The sequence below is a fragment of the Xenopus laevis genome, chromosome 1L (assembly GCF_017654675.1).
Source record: "Xenopus laevis strain J_2021 chromosome 1L, Xenopus_laevis_v10.1, whole genome shotgun sequence".
NCBI classification, from domain to species: domain Eukaryota; kingdom Metazoa; phylum Chordata; class Amphibia; order Anura; family Pipidae; genus Xenopus; species Xenopus laevis.
In genome coordinates, this window is record NC_054371.1 from 116,253,103 (window position 1) to 116,273,686 (window position 20,584).

The 20,584-nt window shown below is 34.7% G+C and overlaps 2 protein-coding genes across 5 annotated transcripts in view; one reads left to right on the plus strand and one right to left on the minus strand.

Moving 5' to 3' along the window:
* Positions 1–20,584, minus strand: part of fkbp8.L (FKBP prolyl isomerase 8 L homeolog) — a 450,571-nt gene that overhangs the window by 152,755 nt on the left and 277,232 nt on the right. The window lies entirely within an intron of this gene.
* crlf1.L (cytokine receptor-like factor 1 L homeolog) overlaps positions 3,417–20,584 on the plus strand; it is an 84,720-nt gene continuing 67,552 nt past the window's right edge. The window contains exon 1 of one of the 4 annotated variants that reach the window (XM_018256220.2): positions 3,417–3,800. In XM_018256220.2, coding sequence (XP_018111709.1) covers positions 3,746–3,800 — 55 coding nt within the window. In that variant the 5' untranslated portion in view covers positions 3,417–3,745. The remainder of the gene's footprint in view (positions 3,801–20,584) is intronic. The other 3 variants (XM_018256228.2, XM_018256242.2, XM_018256233.2) reach the window with 3 other exon arrangements.

The window sequence follows — 20,584 nt, forward strand, 5'->3', positions numbered from 1 at the left end:
AACATTTGTTCTTTAGATGGGATCATTGGAAGCTACAGCTCAGCAATACAAACACAGAATGGTAAAAGGACCAAAATTTTGCTGCTCCTTGCGTGGCTTCCTACTGCCTCAGGGGAACCTACTGAACCAAATTATTTTCTGAGCTAAAGAGGGAAATGTGGGGTGAAGTATTTAAGCAACAGGAATTTATTGCTTAATAAACAAATAGTGTCACATTTCCCAGGATACATTATCATTAAACTGAAGGACCTGATATATTTTATAGCTTTTGGGTATAAAAGTAAAACCCATAAGAAAAATTTGCCTTTTCTCTACTTCCTTTCTCTTTATTAGTGGCAGTCAGCAGTTGATAATATGGATCGTTAGCTTGTACTGCCCCACAGAGTAATGTTCTTGAAATTAGAAATGGGCAATATTTCCATAGTATTTATGTTGAAACATATGCCAAATGAAAAGTTACATATTTAAAGATGCCATCTGTTATTCTGGAAATAACAGCTACAGGGAGAGCAGATACATCAAAAATAAAAGGGTAGAGGTGTATCATGCAGTTTTTCAACTAAGGTTTAGTACCAAAATTTGGGGAACTATGAGGTTACCATAAATATATTTTTCTGTCCACAGTGCAGAAATCACACAAGCTGTGTGCTTTTCTTTATTTTAAATACATTATTTTTATTTTCTAGGTTTTACCCAAATTCTCTATTGCTAAATCTTATGCAAAGTCACAAAAATATTATTTTTTATTTCTTCCAGAAACCAGAGCCATAGTGTATGACTTACAAGTTAAAAAAAAGAGTTGTAAGCAGGGAGAATGTTTGCCTTGTACTGATATACTTTTACTTAGTATACACCACCTGGTGGTCACTGGCATTAGATATTTTTGTTCCCTATAAGGCTTATCATGGTCGTTCGATTACTGCAGCCCACTGTTGGATTACTTGTTATGAACAGATTATATAACAGACATTATGCTAATTTAAAGGGGCAGTAATAATAAAATAAAAGGTTACTAGAAAAAAACCCTATAAATGTTAACAGATGTGTATGTAAATAATTCTTATCACAGCAGAACCTGAGACACACGCCAGTTTATAGAAAGCAGAGACAACAGCCACAAAAGTCACAACGTTGTAGTGATTAAAACAGGGCTATGGTCTATGTCCTGCCCAGAGAATAAGACTATCTATCTATCTATCTATCTATCTATCTATCTATCTATCTATCTATCTATCTATCTATCTATCTATCACAATCTATCTATCACAATCTATCTATCTATCTATCTATCTATCTATCTATCTATCTATCTATCTATCTATCTATCTATCTATCTATCTATCTATCTATCTATCATCTTTCTTTCTTTCTTTCTTTCTTTCTTTCTTTCTTTCTTTTCTCATCTATTCTCTATAATCTATACAGTACCTGCACTCAAACTCCAATGTCTAGTTGCGGGTGCTGGGTCAAGTCAAATTGTATAATTTTTATAGATGGACCCACACTCCAGATACTTGTGTCACAAAAGATTTTATTAAATAATCACTCGTGTATATATATATATATATATATATATATATATATATATATATATATATATATATATATATATATATATATATATAAAAAATCTATAATCTATGTCTTGCCCTGAGAATAAGATTATACTTTTATCTATGGGGCAAATTCACTAAGTTACAAAAATTCGCCAGTGACGGCTTCGCTCACAGCGCAACACTTCGGCAGGGGTAGATTCGACAGAACAAAACTAATTCACTAAAATCCGAAGTTGCGTCCAGGGCGCTCAACGCTGGCGAAGTTGCGCTAGCGGCTCTACCCCAAGCAAAGCGAAGTTGCACTAGTAATTTGCATACGTCGGGAAGTTAAAGTTCAATGGACGTATATGTTGCAGCAAATATATTACACTACATAAGCCTTTTTCAGCATATCACACTGAAAAAAGTAAAAGACACCAGCTCCTATCTACTCTATTGCACCTCGCCTGGTCTGAGGTGGTGAAGACAAGTCTGGCGCAAGAGGTAACGTTCATTAAAATCCGCATCCTAGTGAATTTACGTAGTTACGTCCATTCGCCAGAGCGCAAATTCACCTGCCATTAGGGGCTAAAGTACCGCTAGAGTCTATCTCTTTCGCTAGCGAAGTTACGCCACGTTAGTAAATTGGCGAAGTTCCGAAATTATGTCACGCTGGCGAATTTTTGCCAGCCTTAGTCACTTTGCCCTTTAGTAAATTTGCCCCTACCTTTCTATTATCTATCTATCTATCTATCTATCTATCTGTCTGTCTGTCTGTCTGTCTGTCTGTCTATGATCAATCATCTATCTATGATCTTTCTTTCTCTTTCTTTCTTTCTCTCTCTCTTTCTTTCTTTATATCTATCTATTTATCTATTTATCATCTTTTTTTTATTGAATTTGAAATACATCTGGTTCTCTGCCTTGTACCTCAAAAGATTGCCCTTTCATTCTATGTCACAGATATCTGCGCTGCTTCATTCCAGTCAGTACAATTTCAATGGCTGGTTGAGGATTATGGGATCTCAAGCTCAATAGCAGCTGGGAGTGCACAAAGTGAACATGTGTGCTGTGCATTATGTGAGCCGGTCGTTAAAAAAGGTATAATAAAGTAGGTGTTACTAGTCTTCTCACTCACATTTCCTACAGGCTGATATGTCTGTATTTACTAGTGGATACAAGTGCAAGTTGTTAAGTGTTTATTGTTAAACAAAAATTGCAAATTAAAAAAAAAATCAATTAGGCTATTTTTTTAAAGATATGAACAGCTTTGCCATTGCTTCACAGTGGGGCAAATAGTATTTATCTGCTGTTTTTTTAACTTCAGCAAAAATCTGTTTAAATAATCTTTATAAATTGTATAGGCCTAAAAAGCGCATCTTTTTTTCCCCTGGAACTAAAAGAAAGTCTGAGCAGCATAGAACATTTCAGAACATTTTGCATAAAGCCTATTTTTTCACCTTATATGTAAGGCTGGGTTCAACGTTTTAAGTATTAATTTGTCTGGCTAAAAATTAGGAATTTTGGGGACTCCATCAAACAAAATAATCATCGTCTTTATGGATGAATATTGAACAGGGTGGTACTATTAGAAGCAACTTGGTAATATATTTTATATTATTATTATATGTTCCTAGTCTTTATATTAGGTCTTGCTTAAATTTGAATGACATCACAGATGAAACTTTGGCTGGGCTGGTGATATATCAAGTGACCTCATTTTAACGAGTCAGATAATTTCTCACCATGACTCACATCTGAATGTTTTTTATGAAGCTTGAGTAAAAGAAAAGAAAAACAGAATAAAGCATTTGCAGGAAATGCAAACAGACATAAAATGTGAAATAAAGGGGGTGTTATAGAGGGGGCAGAGGAGAAAAAGTGAAGGATCCCTTCTCAAGCTGTGTAGGGCTTGGTAATTTTGGTAACCCATGTGGGCGGGGAAATGAATCGGGCTACAGGCATATTTAGCTTGTCAGTTTTCAGTTGCTCAGACTTGCAAAAGGGTTTTCCTTAACCTGCAAGTTGTCTGTTTCCTTTATGCATGCTTGAGTTATTTCTCTTGTACGTATTAAAGGGGAAAAAAAGCCATATAGACAAGAGACACCCCTGCAGCAGTACCAGTGGAAAAAAATTCTAGAATTTACAAGAAAACCAAGGTGGAATTTTTAAAAGTACTCAAGTGGATTTAAAAAAAAAAAACCTGAAATATGATCGGTTTACTGCTCCTATGGATATGCACATTAATTGTGAACTCCTTGACTCGTAAGTAATCTTTAGTTTTCTCTTAGGTAATGCATGTGCAAGTTTGCCAGTAGTCTAAAAAGCAGTGGTACTGCCTGCTGACTGAACACTTTTGAGACTCTCAGAGAGAAAGTTGATTGCTTTATGCTGCTGAGAGTTCCATAAAGATTTGGTCAGCATTTAGGCAGTGAAATAAAGAAGTTATGTGCGTGCAAATATGTTGAAGACCTCTCTCTCTCTCTCTTTTTTTTTCAAAGTAACTGCTTAAATGTGTTTGTTAAAATGCCTGCACTCATATACCAGCAATGCGAGTTCAGTGAAGAAAGCTGTTTTTTTTTTTACTTTATTTAGACTGTTAGAAAAATAAATAGATTCACATACTGTCATCCTCCATTCTTCGAGTACTATAGCGCAGAAATCTCCAAATGTAAACACGAGCGGTTCTTCATTCAGTTGATTCTTTTCAACAAAAAAAAGGCTCCAAAAACAGAAGGATTGCAGGTATGTGGATTAAATCTTCCGAAATCAAACAGCCACAAGCAGAAATCCTTCTGCAGGATGAATTGAGACGTACAGATGCGACCTTTTTGTCTTCAAAGTACAGCTGAAATAGATGCTGCATAGTTTAGGAAAACATTAGAAGGGTAATGCTATGTCTTTTCTTTTTTTCTTAAAAAGAAAAAAAGCATTGTGCGATCACGTGCACAAATAAAAAAAAAATGCAGTTTATTCTGTGTACAATTATGCTTTGGCAACTGGCATTCTAATATTTGAGCAGGGGGATACACAAGGGGGTTTGAAAACTCTGTAGGCAAGCGAAACATATGTTGTTGTTGAATACCTGATTCCCAATGTTTGCACGGAAGCAGAAAATGTTTGTATTCCTCAGACTTTTCAATGGGTGAACTGCACTATAATCTGATTGCCTGCAGCAGCACGTTAATTGAGAAGCAGCATTAGGAAGCACTGCAAGGCAGAGGTCATGAAGCAAGGAGCGCTATTGAGGTATCTGGTACCTCTCTAGTACTTAAAGCAAAACAAGATTAAAATGATTTGTAAATGCTAGTCAAATGTCCTTTTACAGCCTTTCATAAATCAAATTTAAATATTTGCAGTGGATAGAATATGTTTATTAATATACTAACAATGGTTATCACTTTATTGTCAATATGAAATGCCCCCTTATAAACTGACAACTTCCATGCTAGCGTTTCTGACAGTGTGTGTGTGTGTGTGTGTCTAGGGTCTTGGAAAAATAAGTAAAAATGTTTGAGATTAATTATAGTATTGGCATTAATACTTAAAAGATTTTGGGACTGTATCTCTTTGAAAACTATCCCCCTTATATACATTGTATATAGGCAATATATTAAAAAAAAGAGCACACACCCAGCACCATGTCACTGAAATCATGGTTCAAGGTGCATGTATTAGTATTGCTAATTTGCTGTATGTTGGCACAGTATAAATATTTAAGTCATGTCAGAAGCTTCTGGCTCCAATAAGTGTCACTGACATGCTCTGTTAATATTGTCATGCCCTATTAATTATGCCATCAGTTGTTAGCATTTTCCATTCTGTGCCAACAAGAAATATTTACTTACCCTGGATAGCAGCCTTGCATAAAAAATACTTGGAGGTAGCTTCGGTAAGAACTGTTTTTATTTGAAGAAGCAAGAGTATTAGATAAGGGCAAATACCCTCTGGTAGAAGCTCAAAAATAGTCCTATGGGTACATTCCCTAGAACACTAAAATGTGTTAAAAATACATTGGGGATACAGAGGGACAGAAATGCAGTATGTAGAGGAATATACATTTAAGCCATGTGCGCATGTATGAATTTATAGAAGCCTTTGCTCCGATTCTATAGTTTCATGTACTCGTTTAATACACATATTTACATATGTATGACATTTATACTAAATAAAGTATGTAGCTAAATGATTAAAGCACTGATTCTTAATAAAGGATGATAAGGATTAAGAAGATTCTAAGCCAGAACTCTAAACCACTCTCAGTATGCAAACTTTAGAGTCTTTTTTGCATTTCTAAAGACTTCAGTATGTCACGATTCTTGCCTGCTTGTGTATATTTTATCAGTGCACAGCATATAGTATAGTATATTCAGTTCACTGTGATCTACACACATACATATATATATATATATATATATATATATATATATATATATATACACATATATATATATATATATATATATATATATATACATATATATATATATATTATATGTGTGTGATGGTTTTTACATATATATGGATGTGCTGAAGTTTGCAGTTTCATGGGAAATTAGGCAAAAGGAAATGATTAAATATTTGCAATTTAACGATAAAATGTTGGGGGGTAAATATATGGCTCCTAGCAAAGCATAATACACCTGCTTCTCTCCAGGTATACTTTATGTAACAGTAATAAGATGCATGTGACTGGTGACCCCTCTGCCAGCGACTACATTGTAGTGCTGGAAATTCAACACAGTACATGGTTATTTTGTATTTTCATGTTCCTAAAGCCAGACAGGAAACAGTAACTGACAAACCTTTTCTGAGTTATAAAAATCTTCTTGCCAGCTACTGATCCCTTCATTAATGTCAATGCAAATAGCAAGTTGACATACTGTAGGTGACACAGTCATTGTTTATTTCCTTTTAAATTTCTTCTGAAGTCTGTTTACCAAAGGCCACTTAAAACCAGTGGAAGGCAGAAATCGTCTCATACCACGTTAAAATGTTTGCGCTCTGCATAATGACCCTTCATTCCGAAAAAAAGTAGAGCTGTTTTTCCATTTGTGAATCTGCATTCCAGAATTAAGTGTGTTGACTCAACAGAGTTCCAGGATTCCTCTAATTATTGTGTGTATTTTATGGCAGAACTTTTCTTTATGTTTTTTTAGCCATTGATTTGGCGTAACTGGACAGTTACTGGTTATCTGAAACACTCTGTTCATAATTACATTATTAACCAGGGGAATACATTCTGGTTGTTGTTGTTTGTTTTAAATGCTGCATTTGCATACAAAATATCAAATGCTGATATACTGTAGAAGTCCAGTATGGAGACATAGTGATGGCTAAAAATTATTGTGAAAATCGTTAAGGAAGGTACACCTGGGGTCATGGTCAAATGATTGTGTTAAAAACATCTTGTACTTGTTAAATCCATATCCCTGTTTAAATGGGCACCATTCTACATCATTAAGAAACATAAACCAGATTTTTTATTATATGAAAACAGGAGTAAACGTGTTGGATAGAATGTCTCATCTTAGATATTAAGACAATATATTGTGTTTGTTTCTCAGGTATTGGTAGTGCTACTCTCTCTATCACATGTCCACACTAATGCACTGTATATTGCTTTCAAATTCTCAAAGTCTAAAGGCTTAATTATGTATTATAAGTCAAGCAGAAAAGGGATGATTAACAGAAATGTCAATATTCTTAAACACAAACCCCCATATTTGTAGTTTGTATTTTGCTATTAGTACAGAATTAAGCCTTCCCAGTATTTTATATATTTATTGACATCTATAATGACATCTTTTCATGTGCAAATGCACAAATACATCCATATCCATGAATGAATAAATAATTTATATAATAATCGCATCAACTTTTTGGATTGATTACTGCCATACTGGGATCATTGGATACAGTATATATATATATATATAGGCAGGGAATTTGCAATAGTCAAGTAACCTGATACATAGTAAATCAAATGTACAATTGTATAATTTAGGTCTTAGCAAACAGTAACCTTCCATCAATTAGATTTTACTCCTGGCTAGCAATATTTCTCCTATTGTCTTTGCTTTCTAGATATATAATATTATAAGATAGGTGGTAGGAAAACACACACAAATTAACTGGGCACATCTATCTACAACGAGAGTTATAATTCCTGAAAATCCTATAGAATTCATGCTATAACATTATGAATAAAGCGAAGCCATGCTTATAAGCATGTGGTCAAATCAGGAATATATATATATATATAATATATATATATATATATATATATATATATATATATATATATATATATATATATATAAATAAAGGGTTTTCAGGGTAAAGGATGTTTCTGTAATTTGGATACCCATACCTAAAGTCTGCTGAAAATCATACAAACTGTAAATAAACCCAATAGGATTGTTTGTCACCATTATGGATTCATGAAGCTTAGTTGCCATCAAGTTCAAGTACAAACTCCTGTTTTTATGTGCACAACTGTAATTGGCATGGTAACCATAAACTTGTCTTTACAAATCTATGCCCCTGGAATGTCTGTGCAGCAAATTTATTTTGTTTTATATTTCAATGTGAGACAACCCTTTCAGATACCATGAACTATCGCTAACCCTGACCACTTTAACTCAATGAGTTGAATTAGACCTGATCCAAGCATATTTTATATATGCTTACACAAATCAACATTTTACCATTAAATGCCCCTTTGGAGTGTCTGCAGCTGCCCCATCAAGCACATGAGGTAATTTACAGTTAATTGTCAATTTACACATCAGGTACTCTCGATTTATTTTTATTTATGTCTACCTTCTTTCTTAGACCATGTGATCCTGCTAAATAAAAGCACTTCTGCACTTAACTGATAATCACTGTAATTCTACTAATTACATGTACAAGATCATTTTCTTTGGACATTTTAAAAAGGAAAATATTTATAGTTTGATTTTGCGTAAAGAAATTCTGAAGTTTTGATTTCATGTTGCTTTATGTATGAGATTTCCTTTGCATACTCTTAAATCAGTTATGTAACTTATTTAGCCTGATGACTTGTGCTCAGTTTTGAATTAAAAAATATCTTTAAGTCTTGAATTTCCATTCGGAGTGTGACAATACGAATACAATGGTTTGCCTTCACAAGGTAATTTCCTAGATTTAGAATTCCTGTATTTTAATATTCTTACTCCTTGGAGGTTGACAACATAATATTTATAAGGTTGACCAAGAAATTGGATTTCTGAAAACTGAGTATCTTAATTTTCACCTCAAGCATTCAATTTTTATTGACGTTGGCTTTAAATTGCCTGTTTAGCTACCCATTGGGAATCTGGCCTTTTTGAAGCAGTTATAGTTTCTTTAAAAAAAATCTGTAGCAATCATTAAATGGCATCATATTTGCTTTTTACGCTGACATTTTTTTAATGTGAACTTTGTAAATAATAGAGTTTTCAAACATTTCATCAAAACACCTTGCATTGATCTGTGCAGAATGCTGATGATTTGGGATTGCACAAATGTGATATTTTATTACTCTCTGCTTTTACTTAGCTTAGCCATACTTAGCTTTGAGCATTGATCTGTATAATATATTGGTCTGTTTTAATACAAGAAGGATATTGACATAAATCAATCTGTAGCATTTAAAAAAAAACCATGTTGTTGTAAGTCGTTAATGTATCTACTAATGCTAATGTAAGTTTTGCCCTTCATAATAATAGAATTAATTGGTCTATTGGTATGGGACCTGTTATCCAGAATGCACAGGACTTGGGGTTTTCTGGATTAAGGGTTTTAGTGTAATATGGAACTCCATACCTACTAAAAATAATCTAAACATTAAATAAACCCGACAGAATTGTCTTGCCTCTAATCTTAGTTGGGATCAAGTACAAGGTACTGTTTCAATATTACAGAGAAAAAGGGAAACAGTTTAACATTTTTGAATTATTTATATAAATGGAGTGAATGGGAGACAACCTTTCTGTAATTCAGAGCTTTCTGGATAGCAGGTTTCCAGGAAATGGATCATAATGCAAATCATAATAAGTGATGTAGGTGTATCTGCCTAAATTGTATCTGACTAATTGAATTCTGTTTTTTGCCCACTGAATGTACACACCTACTAGAGCAACCAGTAGCTCGGCTGCACTGTATTCAAATAATAAAAATGCTTTCTGTATTGCAACATCATGTCTTGGGCCCATTAACTAGAATATCCAAATAAAACTGTCATGGTACATGACTGGAGTTCCTAGAATTAATCTAGTGCTGAGTTGTTGAACGCAAACTCTTTTAAAGCTTAATAGTGGCTGATAAGTACCTAGCTGAATTCATCTTTACAAAAAGGGAAGGTACATTTCCCTAAAGCATGTTAAAAATATAATATGGGACAGAGATAAATAAATGTGGCCTGGACACTAATCTCACGTGTTATTCCAGCCAGTGCTATTCGATTGCATACTCTTTGTGTTGTTTATATAACTACCCATGCGTTTCAAGAACTTCCATATACTGCCTCAGTTTACTGTATTTTATTACACTTTTGCAAAAGCTGTGCAAATCAAGAACTAGATGCAAGGCAGCATTTATAGCACTTTTAACGTTTCTTTATTAGTAAGCTCTAGTACTGGTGGTTTATGTTTTTCTTCAATATATATAGTACCATTGACCTTTATACACAACTTCTATAATTTTATAAAAGGATTAATATTGTTACTGGACTACAATCATGCATTTCTTCAGTTTTACCTGTATTGGATTTTACAAGCCTGTATTTATGCATAATAATTAAAGCAACAACACTACCCATAACTCCCAGATGCTCATGTCCTCCACTAGAATTTGGGTGCTAATGCTGGTTCGCTCAAGGCTGTAGGTTTACAAATGCCTTCTTGATTTACTTACTGTAAATTTTGTAACTTTCAAACCGTTAAATGTTCTTATGTGAAAGAAATAACGAAAACAACAATGATTTGTGCCACTGCTTCTGATTTGTTTTTTAATTTTTGAAAGTTGTCACCTAGGTAATATAAGGTTTTGGGTACCAATAGCAGTAATTCAATTTTACAGTTCAGGAGACATGGTTAAAGTGTCAGTTCTGCAGTTCAAAGATAAAGATTTAGATTAGTACAGTGATTGTTACAGAGAGAAGGATTAATGTGTAGTTTTCTCTTCTACGCAAGCACAATAGGTGCCAGTTCATATAGCATCTGCATTGTTTACAGTAGGCTTTGGAATGTAAATGTAGTTTTGCAATACAAATAATTTAGAAAAAAATGCAGTTCACTTTGAATATATCACCATGCCTCTGTGAGTAAAAAATGTAATAGCATAAATACTTAAAGGGTGACCAGGAAATTATAGCAAGCATATAACATTGTCAGAGAAATGCACACAGGATGATTATGGTCATGTTGAGCATTACAGCTTTAAGTAGACCAAGAAGTTAGCCAAAGTACCTAAAACTATCAGATAGACTTGCATTTGAATTGGCTGACAAGTTCTTGCACAAACACTTGAAAATCAATGGGGGTGCTTTTTGTGCTTCATTGTTGAGCTCTTGAGCTTCTTGAAAACGCAAAACTTAAAACACATGCATAACCCATGTGCCATTGCTGTAAGTCCGCAGTGTTAACATATTCAGCAGTGTTTCTAGAAGGTGGGATATTTTTAAACAAAAACAGCTGCTGTCTTTCTGGTAGGGCTTTTGGGGGCAGTTCATGAATATGTATTATCTAAGAACCTCAAAGAAAGAAATTTTATGTACAAGATAGAAAGGAATATTGTCATGTCCAATTAATGTCACTGGTCCTTTGGAAGGGTGTTTTTATAATAAAAGAAGGACAACACAACCACATCATACATGTTCATGTTCCCAACATGTTATCAAAGTTTGAAGTAATCTAATCACCTGGAAGAACCACTCTCCGTCTCTCTTCTGTCAATGTCATAAACTCCTCCACATGTCACTGCTTCATTACACGCAAACCCGAAATCTATATGTTCATCATTCTTAATAGTTTAGTACAGAAATGACTTCTCGTACAGGTGGGTTGAGCATGTTTCATGTGTAGGACCTGTCTGCAGACATTTAAGGAAAATTGCAAAACAGACAGACCAGTCATACAGTGCACCCTAAATAAAGGAAGCAACACAAATTACAAAGCTTTGAAAGTTTCCTTTAATTTAAAATTATAGCTGGACTGTATTAGAGTATATTAATATATTAGAGTTTATTAATGCACTGTCACCCTTTAAACTGGGGTTGAGTTTCATGGCACTTAAGAATGAATTAGTGCATCATTAGCTGTTCCTTTCAATGTACAATAATGTCATAAACAGATCCACATGGTAAAGTAATCCGTTCTTGCTCATTTAATAGAATAACATTACTTTGTCCCTTATTAGAAAATATGTTTGTTTTGCTTTTGCAATGTCCCATACAAAGTAGCCTAGTTTAACACATTCTTGGTGTTACTAGACATGTGGCTGTTATTAACTCCCTCGGTACTGGTAGAAATGAATGGAGAGGATCAAGGGTAAGGGATTAGGGGACTGAGATACGAGGAGATGGATGAGCCATAAAACAAATAACATAATCACAAGTTTTTGTACAAAGGTCCTTGGTACTCGGAAAGAAAGACATTCTGTTAATCCTTCAAAGTTGTAGTAATAATTTATTTTAGATGGACTTCTATCAAAGTGATAACACTTATTAGAGCCTGTCTGTATACATACAAAAAACCTGCCTGTCATTAGAGTATACATGTCATTGTATAATATGTACTTCTATATGAGAAATATATGCATCTTTCTAATTTTGACAGGATGCAAATTTGCATTAATCTGTAGCTTTCAAAAACCTCCTACTATTGCTTGATATGGTGTGCACCGACGTCTGTTCATTTTGGACCTACTTGACATCACAAATGGCTGTTTCCTTCTTAGTCATTAACGTGCCAACCAGTTTTATAGTCTGAGAAGACAGTTGCTTCAGACAGCCATAAATGTCAGGATTCCAAGGCTAATGTTGCTTTTAATGGCTGTCCTAATGCAAAAAGATTTTGTTTTCTTTTAAATGGAGAATGTCAGATCTTTGATAACCCCAAGTTCTAAACTGATAAAATGTATTTTTAAACACTTTTAAACCCATCGGTTAGCCTGTTTTCATCATTTATTCACCCACGAACAAAGTAGAACATGTTCTAGATTTTACAGATACCTCTTGGATTTTTGCACAATTATTTATAGCTACGCTGTTTGTTCAAGAGCTCCATTCAGTTCATTTCGCTTTTGAAAACCATGGCACATATTCCTTGGGAGTAATATTGGTGGGGGCTTCACCTGGCCTTTCCAATTGGCTATAAATAATTTATGAATCTGGGGCACACCACGTGGTGGCAGTATGTGACTTTTTACTATTGAACAAAAAACCATGTCTTCAGAACCTTTGCGGTTAATCATTTTGATAAAATATTTTGCCCAATTCCTTGTGCACTTTGTATATGTTTACAACCTACAAACAGTGGCCCAGATTCAGCACAAGATTTTCTTTCCAACAGATTCTTTGCTCTCCATTAATCATTTGCTTTTTCATATAATTTGTCTTGCTCACAATATCAGTATGCCAATAACAGGGCTTTCTCTTTCGCTGTGCCTGTTGTCCTTTTCATGCTGGAAACTAATACCAGTGACTGAAGCAAACACCTCTAACAAACATATCTTGCAATAGATCTGTCAATCAAAGTGACTGATTTGCTGACTGATTGCTTTGCATTCAAGCGTGGATAAAACTGGGCTATTAGCATCTCTTGAGGACTTAAACATTGCATTCTTCTTCTATCTGTATCAACATGTCTAGGTATGGATATAGCATTTTGTTAGAGTGTTTATTGTTATGCTTCAGCATACAGGTCTGTATGTGCTTGTTTTCAGAACAGTCTGTAAATATGAACAAGAGTTAAATGGAAATTGTGGCAGTATTTATGCTTTTTCAAGAATTATCTATGGTATTTCATATGCCACACATTAAAAAACAAATCCTTCAACTGCCATTTTTAGATCAGACAAGAAATAGTGATAATTAATTATTATTAATCATATTCTATCTGACTTCATTGCAGAAAACATTAATCTCCCTGTAAATAATTTAAATATCAAGTTTTCAGATCTACCAGGTGTGGGTTCAGTGTATTCCAGGCTCAGTTTATTGCCCTTCTTGTATTTTGCACATTCAGGAATCTTCATTGTCAGATTTTGCTCCCCTCAGAGCGCGTATTGCTGGATGCATTAGTGAGAAATGCCATACAAAACTTTCTTAAGCCTGGTGTAACTATGTAAAGTAGTAAGTTTTTGCTATTTCATTAAATTCTAGCTACTGGTAAACATTTTGGCACTATTTACTAATTAGGTGTTAAAATTGCTTTATGTGAATGATACAATGAATTATTGCTATAATCACTAAAGTAATAACTGACATTCCGTTCTGGCTTGGATTGCAGTTTGTTTCTTCTCCCTGTGTCTGCGTCGGTTTTCCCCAGGTACTCCGGTTTACTCTCACAAACCAAAAATATAAAGGAAGGTTAAATGGCTCCTGATAGAATTTACCCCACTGTGTGTGAATGTGATAGGGACCTTAGATTGTATGCTCAACTGGGGCAGGGACTGATCTGAATGATGTAAAATATCTGTAAAGTGCTACGTAAATGTGTTGGTGCTATATAAATAGCAGCAAATTTTACAAAAGCCATATTAGTTCCAATAACTAACATTATGACATCAATAATGATGAGGTCATCTGCCATCATCACTTCTATTTAGTTATAAAATAAATAAGCAACAGCAGGAGCCTTTTTATCCATAGCTGCTGTCTAATGATGACAGGACTTGAGGTTTGGCAGGAATTGACAAGTGACAAGTAAGAATCTGTAAACAAGTACTTTGGTAACTCCTTATCACTCTTCACCTCCAGTTTTGAGAGTACATCCAGTGAAGTGAACAAAAAGTTACTTTACTCACTATTGGGGAATGCTAGAAAAACATTAAAGGGATACTGACATGGGAAAAAAATATTTTTTTCCAAAATGAATGTTAATAGTGCTGCTCCAGCAGAATTCTGCACTGAAATCCATTTCTCAAAAGAGCAAACAGATTTTTTTATATTCAATTTTGAAATCTGACATGGAGCTAGACATATTGTCAATTTCCCAGCTGCCCCAAGTCATGTGACTTGTGCTCTGATAAACTTCAATCACTCTTTACTGCTGTACTGCAAGTTGGAGTGATATCACCCCCTCCCTTTCCCCCCCCCCCGCAGCCAAACAAAAGAACAATGGGAAGGTAACCAGGTAGCAGCTCCCTAACACAAGATAACAGCTGCCTGGTAGATCTAAGAACAGCACTCAATCGTAAAAACCCATGTCCCACTGAGACACATTCAATTACATTGAGAAGGAAAAACAGCAGCCTGCCAGAAAGCATTTCTCTCATAAAGTGCAGGCACAAGTCACATGACTGGGGGCAGCTGGGAAATCTTGTTTGAGGGAGCTGTTATCTGGTTACCTTCCCACTGTTCTTTTGTTTGGCTGCTGGGGGGAAAAGGGGTGATATCACTCAGACTTGCAGTACAGCAGTAAAGAGTGATTGAAGTTTATCAGAGCACAAGTCAGCTGGGAAATTGACAAAATGTCTAGCCCCATGTCAGATTTCAAAATTGAATATAAAAAAATCTGTTTTGCTCTTTTGAAAAATGGATTTCAGTACAGAATTCTGCTGGAGTAGCACTATTAACTGATGTGTTTTGAAAAAAAACAACATGTTTTCTGATGACAGGATCCCTTTAAGGAAAATCACTATACTGTGGACAGTTTTCCTTGGAGGGCCCAATTTTTCCTATATTTAATATAGATTTGATAAACCCACAAAAGCATTTAGTACCCTATTTGCAGTAGTGTTTCTAATAACATTTTCAACTGAAATCTGTTATTTTTAAAACCATAAAAATACACCCTGTCAACTAGGTCTTAAAAATGTCCTGTGCACAGTTAAAATTAGAAATGTATTAACTACCTAATAAAGTCATTGAAAACTGATTTTTTTTTTTAAAAAAAATATACTAAATATTTTTACACATTTACAAATTTACTATACAACTATTTATTTCTCAGTGTGACATTAACCTGGTCCTTACCCTGTTCTTAGGTCTTTTAAGGCTTGTACCTCATATTTCTCTTTATTTCCTAAACTAAAGTTACAAGGTAAATAAAAAATTAATGTGATGCAAATGGCAAAAATTCTATGTTTTCTGGATGAATTCTACAACAGGACAGCTTTTCTACTTGAAACAAGAGGTAAAAGCAGGTAGGATACCAAAAAAACTTTACTAATACTCAGGCTAAGGAGAATAAATTATTATGCTAAAAGAATAATTTGAAATTGTATGGATTTTGCAATTCAGCAACAGTTGTAATTTGTTAATACTAAAAAAACTCAGTTCTCTGTATGCCGCCAATTGTACTTAAAATAGTTGGCAAACTTTATGTCCCACATAAAAAATATCTACAAAATAAAAATAACGAGTAGTCTGGGTAGGCACCAGTGTGTAGGGTGGGCACACCTATTTCATTTACAGGATACATATAAACAGACAAAAAAAAGTTCACAACAGGCGCCAGTCACCAAGGTTGTCTACCCTACAGACAAATGTTACTGCCCATATGCTATGACCAGCTGCTTTTCTGTCTACAGCAGTTCCTATTTGCTATTCAGTGTTCTACTGTATAGTTCTTCAATGAATGTTACTATGCAACTTATTTTCATTTCTGGTATTGCATTTAAGTGGTTCAACCAAGCATTTTTCAAAGTGCAGTAAAGTGTTCCACAAAGGGGCCTATTTATTATGCTGTGTAAAATTAAATTCGCCAAAAAAAGTGTAGAAAGCTGTGTAAAATAAATGGAGAATTTATAAACGTGTGTTTTATTTTATGCCATGCAAACGCCTGCTTTGCCACTGTGTTTTTTTACACTGCTTCAGACCTTTGAAAGTAAGTTTCTCAAAGAAAAAGCACACAAAGAAATGATGCCATTTTTTTACCCAGGGTGTGCCAACATTTATCCGCCATTTTTTACACCACATATTAAATATAATATTTGTATATTCCCAGATAGTACAACATTTTGTTAGTAGACCTGTGCTACAAAAGTCTTTACATATCTTTGAAAATAAATTAAAAAGTTAAAATTTTCTTAGTACTCCCTCATTGAGACATCTATCCTGATGAAGGTGTGGTAAGCGCATCCCCAATGTCGATTATATTGCTATGCACTTCAAGCTGCAGCAGTCACTAGCAACTTAAAAAATGCATGCTAGTAAAAATATATACACACATATATACAATATGTGTATGCATAGTTGTCAGCCATAGAGGATAAGCGATGAACTCTTATTGGTGCCCAACTTAAAACATGTCTATGTTTGTGCTGGTTTTACAAAAAACATTTTCAACTATAATCTTCCTTTGCACATCTCTATGGTTTCCTGCTTTGCGAACTTTCACCACACTAGTGCTGGAACGCTCAGGAGTTAGGAAATGTCAACTTAATTGCTGTGTGCACCAGTACTGATTTGAAAGTTTCAAGGGTGACTATCCTATAACTTAATTGCTATGGGAGAGTTTAATTTTTGTAAATGTTTATGTTAAGCTAACAAATAGTGTCAGAATGATAAGTAAATTGGCTTCTGAGTTAAAGACAAAATGTCCCCAAAGGTCCAGTATTCATTATCAACCTGTGATACTACCATTTTGGAATGGAGAAACCTAAGGCTGAAGGTTCCAGCTGTTCTCAGTCTGCATATTTTTGCAGGCTGAGAGAAGCAGATCTGCTCCCTGCCCCTGCTCCATTGATTTGAATCCGATCAGCCTACGTGCACGCACATGCAGCAGACCGGAGATACTGTACCTCCTTTTGCGTGTTTGTGCTGACCTTAGCTTGTGTGTAAGTGCACAAAGGCTGATCAGATTGAAATCCATGGCGCAACCTGCAGAAATACACAGGCTAAAATAAGGAAGAAAGGAGATCAAATCATTGTGTGGCGTAAGGATCCTGAAAGGTTTCGTTTTATCTCTTTCGTCTTACAAACCAAATACCTTTAGGCAGCCTAAAATATCAAAATATGTATGGGAGAGTTTTTTGGAGAGGTCACTTTTTAATCAGTTTACCTGCTGTATTTTCTGTTCTCGACTACCGCTGAATACAATAGTTGTGGTTTTACTGTTACCTCTAGTTGTTCACCTTCGCTTTCTAGTTAACACCATATAGAACTGGTGTTGTACTTAGTGCCTTAACGAATTTAAAGGCCTACTGAACTATCCAGACATATATACATATTACAGGAACACACACTTTGTTTAGGCTGAACTTTAGAGTAGATTTATGTGGACATCTGTACAGGGCAGAGTTAAAGAGCAATATCCTCATTCATACAGTTGATGAAGGAGCTTATCCCCCCAAAAAACGAGTACTTTCCAGATGTCTAAATAAATCTGCCCTAAGGTTTAGTATAAAGAGAACGTGTGTCCCTGTTATATGAATGTTGTCATTTTGTCAAAGTTATGAAGACCAGTTGGAAATTGTACCTTTTTCCAGGAATGAAACAAAAGAATGAAACAAATGGCATATTCATTTATTTTTGGTTAGCAATGGCATGAGATCCCTTAGCAGGCAACCCGTTATTAACCCAAACATCCAAATTACAGGAAGGCCATCTCCTATAAAGTCCATTTTAAGCAAATAATTCTAGTTTTCCTTTTTCACTGTAATAATAAAACATTGCACTTGATCCTAACTAAGCTGCATGAATCCATATTGGTGGCAAAACAATTCTATTGGTTTTATTTTATGTTTAAATGTTTTATATTCCAATTATGGAAAACCCTAGGTCCGGAAAATAGATCCTATACCTGTACTGACCATATTTTCCAATGCAGAGGACCAGTTCTCACCTATATTACATATCTGCTGGTAGAACTGTAGTAAAACCAGAATGTCATACGAAAGCCCTTGTGGGTCTTTTGGAGTACTGGATGTGGCTGGTGGGCCCAATTTGTACAGCTCTAGGGTAAAAAATTACCTTCAACCAATTGTGATAAACAACTCCCAGAATTGTTAGCAGTTTTGTTGCAGGCAGGACATTTTTTTTAGGGAGGAACGCTCTATGGGGTGCTAAGTGCAAATTAATCAATGATATAATACTGCAGGCAATAAGTCACTTAAAAGATGTCAGAAATAAGAACTGTTGTATTTAATAAAGTCCACCCTAGAGCTTCATGATAATAATATATACTTAGGAAGCTGTCTGTGGTCTAGTCTTTTATCTCTACTGTATATATGTCTGTTGGAACATAATTCATATAGTGAAAAAAGAAGTAGATCTTGTGTTGATTTGTGACTATTCCTAACACACGCTGGCAGATTTCAGCAGCATTCCAGATGCACAAAATGCATTTGATCCTTGTAAAGCAGTATTCCACTTGCATGTTCATTTAAAAAAAAAAAAAGGTTTCTCCCCCTACACTGTAAAATAATGGGTCTGGTTTCAACTCTCGATTTTCTGTCTGCTTTATATACTTTAAATGCTAGTTCAGTGATAGCAAGTAAAAAAAAAAAACCCACTGATCTGCCAATTCTTTCTCAATCCAATATGTGAAGGAAGAAACTAAGACATTAATATATTGAAATAATTGGCCACATAACCACTGCTGCCAGATGGATTTGGCCAAGGAAAAATAATTTGCAGGAGTTGTGGGGCCTACAGAAATGAACCATTGAAATGAAATTGCTTAAAAGTGTATCTGCATCCCTCCTGAGCTAAGAAAGGCAACATTTTGTAGAACCACTGACAGCAGCAATAACGACACAGGGCAACAACCAATTCCTCACCATTTGATCAGAAGGGCAGCAAACATGAAACGTGATGTGCGCATTATTTTTTATCTTTGATACGTGTCAAATTTTATGCTGCTGTCTAGAGATTGAGGAAAAATTTTATATGCATTTATCATATATTTAATATGCTTCTGGACTGAAGCATATTTTTTATATCTCTATACATCTAACGAGGGCATTGCTTCAGAATCTGAATGTTAGTGAAGATTGCTTCACTCATCTTGGCATGTACAGGGGAAGAAAAAATTCTTCTTAAATAAAATATATATGGATTTAAGGATTAACATTTATTATTATTATTATTGTTATTATTATCATCATGATCAACAGCACATTAATAGATAAAAAATGGTGACCGCAAAGTCTATAAATCTAAACTATCTCAAGAGTATATTCTAACACAAGGGATTTTCTGTATATTTAATTATGTGTTCTGTTTAAGATACAGTATGTCACTTGTGTGTAAGTACTGGTGCGTATATATATTTATATACGGTGTGTGTATAAGGAAAAAGCATTGCTTTAAATAACGTCAAGTATTTTTATCGATTAATACCAAAGAAGGTAGCTAAGTACATGTTAAATGTTAGTTCGGAGTTTGGCATTTAACTAAATTAAAGGTATCTAAAATGGCAAAATATGGAATGGCTTATTTCAGATTGTTTTCATTTTGAGTTTGACAGTGATTTAAAATCATTCTATTCTATTACCGATCCCTAAACTGTACTAGGGTTACAATACTATTCACTGCCACCACTAGAAGGGTAAAATAATATCTGCTTTTTTCATAGAGAGTCTTACTGACAGGCTACTGGCTTACTGCAGTAGGGCCAAGAAATATTGTGTTAATAACCTAAATAATTTTTGGAAGTTTTATTTTCAGATTGTGATGATAGTTTGAATATAGGTAACCATGATATGCCAGCTGTATAACTCATTCCTCTTTCCTAACAGCAAACAACTGCACTTAAAGAATATGAATTCTTCCACTTCACTGACATTTATATAGCAGTGACAATAGCCTCATGTACAACATTAGAACCCTAGTACCCTATGGGAATTAAGAAGTTGTAGTCTTCAATGATGTATAT